Source organism: Poecilia reticulata, linkage group LG17 (genome assembly GCF_000633615.1).
Source record: "Poecilia reticulata strain Guanapo linkage group LG17, Guppy_female_1.0+MT, whole genome shotgun sequence".
In the NCBI taxonomy this organism is placed as follows: Eukaryota; Metazoa; Chordata; class Actinopteri; order Cyprinodontiformes; family Poeciliidae; genus Poecilia; species Poecilia reticulata.
In genome coordinates this window covers 24,390,999-24,396,512 of record NC_024347.1, presented here as the reverse complement: position 1 = coordinate 24,396,512, position 5,514 = coordinate 24,390,999, and the positions used below count along the sequence as shown (strand labels likewise).

Here is a 5,514-nt window from a genome sequence, read left to right as displayed (position 1 = left end):
AAAATGAATTAAATGATAAGACTGATTTATCGCCCAGCCAGTGAAAAGGTTTGTATGTTGATGTCCTACCTCCAGAACCGGGCCGGCCCCCAGAATGGCTCGCTCCAGTCCGCCGGAGAACTTCCCCTGGTTGAGTGTGGTCAGGCAGTGGATGAGGTAGCTGCTGCTCTCAGTCTTCCCCGATCCGCTCTCTCCAGAGATCAGAATGCACTGGTTCGCCTGCTGGCTCARCATGGTTCTGAACGCCACGTCGGCGATGGCGAATATGTGCGGGCTCAGTTTGCCCAGCGGCTGGTTCTCGTACAGCTTCACGTACTTTGGGTTGTAATAAAGGGGTAAAAACTTGTTGGGATTGACGGCGACCAGGATGTTACTGATGTAGGTGTAGATTTTGTGCTTGTAGAAGCGCTGGCGTAAGACCTGCAGCACCGCCTCCTGGGTCACAGACGGGAGGCTGCAGAGGTCGTCGGACTCCTCCTTAGAYGTTACGACTTGCTTCGCTCTGTTGTTGCTCTGCTGCAGGACGAAGTAGTAGCCCTSACTCTGAAGGTGCCGCTTCTGTGTCTCCGGTGGCCAACACAGGACTCGCTCCAAAGGGCTGTCGCCATCGTGCAACGGCGTCTCCTCGCCGCCGCTCTCCTTCACCTCCAGGAGGCTGTAGCTCTGGCTGGAGTCCAGGTCCAGCGTGACCACAACGTTCTGGATCACAGTCTTCACCGTGTCCTCGATGCTGACCTGCAGGGGACAGTAGGTTTCTGTCTCCAGAGGCAGCCTGGGGTAGATCTGCACCACACGGGTGTCTTTGTTGTGCTCAGGGGTCCCAGCTCCATCTGTAGTGCTCATCCTGACCCAGAGACGGGCTTCTGCATAACTCACAGCCCACCAGGCGCTGCAGAAATCACACACAGTGGCAATAAAACAAAGTTTTTAGGTAAAATAAATCGATAAAAATATGAGAGTATCTGGGAAAACATTTGAAWGGGGTCAAAAATATCAGYGCCTCTGGAAAACATCTTTAAAGGCTTTAAATAAGCAAATCTTTTATTGCTATTGCATAGAAAACAAGACATATAATTAAATCTGTTCATGCCAGATCAGATTAACTGATTGTTTTCCTTGTTTTCTTTTCAGAGAACGAAATTACAAATGACAGAAAATGTTTTCAAAAAGTGTTTTTTTATTTCAGCCATGCCTACAGTGAGTTGTACGACAGAGTAGCTGGTTCTGGCTAAGAGAAACTTTAGCTTAATTAGGAGAAAATAGTCATAATAGCAGAAAAAATACACAATTTTAGAAGAAAAATTTAATAAATTAATAAAAATATGGAAGAATGTGATAAAACATTTGGATGAAGTAAAAAACATTTAAATAAACACATCTTTTGATTGCTGCTGCATTAATTTTATATAATGAACATAAAGTATAATTAGAAATGAGGGATTTAGCTAAAAAATAAAATTGTTTCAGACCAGATACATTTTTTTATCGTTTTCTTTTCAGAAAACAAAATTTCAAATGACAGAAAATCTATTCAGTTCATTTCAGTCATCCCTGCTATGAGTTGTATGAGAATTTTTGTTTAATTATGAGAAAATAGTCATAATATTTTAGCAGTATAAAGATACAATTTTACCAGACAAATGTCTTAAAATAAATAAAGTAGCTTTAATAAGAAATTGTTTTATAATTTTTTGTTAGAGTTCTCATAAAGTTACTACTTCTTTTCCTAATATTACTTTATTCAGCTAAGATTAAGGCTTCATTCTTGTAATAAAACAAGTAAAATGTTGCCTAAGTGTTACATTTTGTTGCAGAGTTGACCTGAATTCAAAGTCTAAACAACAAGAAGCTGTAAAAAAAGATCCTGCCAAGCGACATGCCGTCGCTGGGCGTGTTGCAACGGAAACCCAAGRAGTCCAGTGGTGAAAAGAGAAAAGGCAACTTTCAAAAACCAAAAGTTTGATTAATCGATAAAATCTATTTACTGCCCAGCCTTAGTCTGCAACTCTGGAAGAGAAATGTAAAAAGTCTTTAAGTAAATAATATTTGATCGCAATTGAATGGCTTTGCATAGAAAACGTGACTTGCAATAWATTAACGTTTTAAACCAAATCGCCAGTGGCAGTTCTGGCATGGATGGCAGCTTTTACACCATCCAGTTCGCCAAGATTTAATTTAATCACATTTCCTGGTTGCATAATAACACAGTGATGCTCCTGGTAGAGGGAGAAGACATGGGGTGAATTATCTGGAGCTCATTTCCATGTGAATCCAGTAAGATGACTCCTTCCTCATTCAACCCAACCAGGATATTTCATACTTCACAAGAACTAGACTGTGAACWCTTCATGGGTCCATTTCACTGCTGAATTTTTATCTAACAGTGGATATTAKGAAAGGAAACACWTTTCTGCTTAGATGATGCAAAAGCTCTCAAAGCGAGGCTGCAAGAACATAGTGATCTCATTACAGCATAATAAACTAATATATGTGTTCGATTTTAGCTGATTTTTTTTACATTTTCTTTCCAGAAAATGAAATTACAAAAGACATAAAATGATTTCAAAAAGTCGCTTTTATTTCAGTGAGTTGTATGCAACAGTATCTGGGTTTGGCTATGAGAATTTCAGTTTAATCAAGAGAATATAGTCATAATATTAGTAGAATAAAGACCATTTTTACAAGAAAAATGTCTTAAAATGACAAAAAAAGAGAGAAAAATTGGGATAATTAAGTTTTTGTTAGTGTTCTCATAAAATTTCTACTTAATTTCCTACAATTACCTTATTGGTGTAGTTCGTGTTGTTTTTACTCTTTACTTAATAATGATAAAAGCTCAAATGTGCGGCCACAGTTTGACAAAATCAAAAATGCTTCAGAATTGCTGCTCTAGACAATCCAGAGTTCTTGATCTTTGGTTTCTAATCYCTTCACTTTCCTTCACCCCTGAGGTTTTCTTTAGGCTCTACATGAGGACTATCTTTTTGTATTTGATTTTTAGTGCATGATGAACAATTTCTGCTACTTTATTAACGTAATACTGAAGACCTGCTTTGAGTTTGCATTTTTAATGTCTGTGAATTTCCACGTTTCCATAACAATTTGRAAACGTTAGAATGAAAGTGGCCCACAGCATCACACTTCTTCCACTATACCTAAACGGGCTAATCTGTATATTTATTTTTTGTTTTTTTTATGTCTGACCCACCGTGAATGTTGATTAGAARCCACGTTTTCAGGTTTTTATATATTTTTAATTGTATGCGACTTAGGAAGACCAACAGGCCCACAGAATCACAGAGCCTCCACCATGCCTAACTGTTTGTTTTGAACTAACTGTGTCTGTTGCTGAAAACCTCAATCCAACCAAATCACCTAATCCCAGATTAATYCTACATGTGAAATTTTGCAGAAGTAGGGGAGAAAAAGTTTTCTCACGACTCCAAAACAACCAGCAGGCGTACGTGTGTGACGTCATATCGGAACCCCTAGCAAACAGAAAATGACGGGTTACAACTAGTTAGAAGTTCCTAGAAACTTTTCCTGAGAGTACAAACAGTGACCTTTATTTTATTGGGATTATTAAGAGCTCCAGTAATTCTTCCATTGCTATTTAAAGAAAAATACATTTATTACATTATTTCATATGGTTCTTTTTCCCCACTCGGTAAATATGTTCAAATAAAAGTTAGAATACAGATTTTCAGGAAGACTAAGAATCAGCAATGAAAGTTGAGTTTATAAGCCCTTATTCATTTTGTTTACCTTTTCTACACTTTCAGTATCCGCACGCTTTTCTGGGAAACCATTAATCCTCCTATAATCAACATAATCCCGAAAACAGACRTCTGTCCGTGGCAAACACCTAACAGTAACAGGTGTCAACGAGGCGCTGAATGTCAAAACGTCTTACCTTYAAGGAAAGTGTCTCATTCCATCTTTGAAAGCTGGAAAACACACTGGCAGGGGAGAAAAACAAAGATACCTGCACTTCTGTGTGACGTTGACTAACTCCTGTCACACAACTTCAGGGGAAAAACATCACTTGAAATGAAAGAAAAGAAAAGAAAAAAAAACAGGCCGAAATACGAACCGAAAAGCGAATAAAGAGTTCCCAATAATCAGAAAAAGGAGGTTTTAGTCTACATTTATGGTCGTAATTCCTTCTGCAAATGTCCTTTTCCTTGTGAAAAATTCAGGATTGCYGTCTTCTCGTCGTCTTTGGCGGAAAGTTATCGTTACTTCCTACATTTCTCCACACGCACACGCACAAACACGCGCGCACACATTCGCTGACGAGGTGGGAATTAATGGATAATTTCCCCTTCAGTGAACCTGGAAACACCGCAACCCTAAAACATGAGAAAAATAAAGAAAATAAAAGCAATAAGGCCGCCACGGTCACCGTAAAATTAATTAAATAGAAGCTCAGAGGCGAAATAATAAATGCCCTTGGTACAGGTTGGTACAGGTGAGTGGTGGGCTTAGCGCGCCCCCGTCTGGCCACCTTGAGGTATTACAACAACGTCAAAGCTCAGGAGCTCAAGCTTCTTTTTAAAGCCTACGAAGACTGAACAAACAAATAAATAAAAAGAAATACAAACATAAAAATAGATATATAAATAAAAAACATATTCAAAGACTTATTCAAATAAATAAATAAATACATAAATAACTGTTTTTGATGGAGCTGAAGGTGATGATGAGGTGACTGAGATCGCCCTGCAGTGTCAAAGTTACACTAAACAAAAAGCTGGATTGGTTAAAAAGTGAATGATTGGTTAACATTTATTAGTTGTTATGTGTTCTATGTGTAAATCTGACCAAGTTACATGATGTTTTTCATGTGTTACTGGCGGCAGTGCAGAAGGTCAGGGTGTCGGCTGGGACAACTAATCTATTCTTRTTAGTATGCAAAATAAGTAATGCTGCATTTGAAAAAGTTTTACAACCAGAAAAACTTCCAGAGCAGCACATTTACATTATTGTGACTGTATTTTCTTGTCATTTTGGTATAATTTTCCTTCCTCATCCAGAAATTTCCTGGTTTCAAATTACAGCTAAAAGCCATTATACTTTTATAATTATTATGATATAAAATATTCTCATTTGAGTATGTTGCTAAAGMATCTTTGATGGATAAAACGTTTTTATTTGTTTGAAAAATCCCAACCATAAAGACAACAGTTGATTTTTATAGTTTTTGTTTTATTTACTTGATTGTTTTATTTAGAAATTGTAGTTGTGCCAAATGCTAAAAATTTAATTCTATGTTAATGGAACAAAGTCTGAGCTTCTAGTTACAATAATTTWAAAAAACGAACTGGATACATTATAAATCAAATCAAATCAAAATCAAAATCAAATTTTATTGTATAAAGAAACCATATAAAGAAATTAAGATGCAAATGTTTATTTTTCTTTAAGGCTTGGTTGACTTTGTGTAACTTTACCTTAATGGTTTGAGCAATGACTGATGATGCTGTCAAATGTAATTAATCTGTGCATGCCAAA

At 37.2% G+C, this 5,514-nt stretch overlaps 1 protein-coding gene across 1 annotated transcript in view; it reads right to left on the bottom strand.

Moving 5' to 3' along the window:
• The window catches only part of LOC103479882 (myosin IXb), a 46,844-nt gene extending 42,583 nt beyond the window's left edge, over positions 1-4,261 (bottom strand). The window contains 2 exon segments of the mRNA XM_017309890.1: positions 70-889; positions 3,914-4,261. Of these exon segments, the coding sequence (XP_017165379.1) occupies positions 70-889; positions 3,914-3,933 (840 nt within the window). The 5' untranslated portion in view covers positions 3,934-4,261.
• Positions 4,262-5,514: the final 1,253 nt, after the last annotated feature.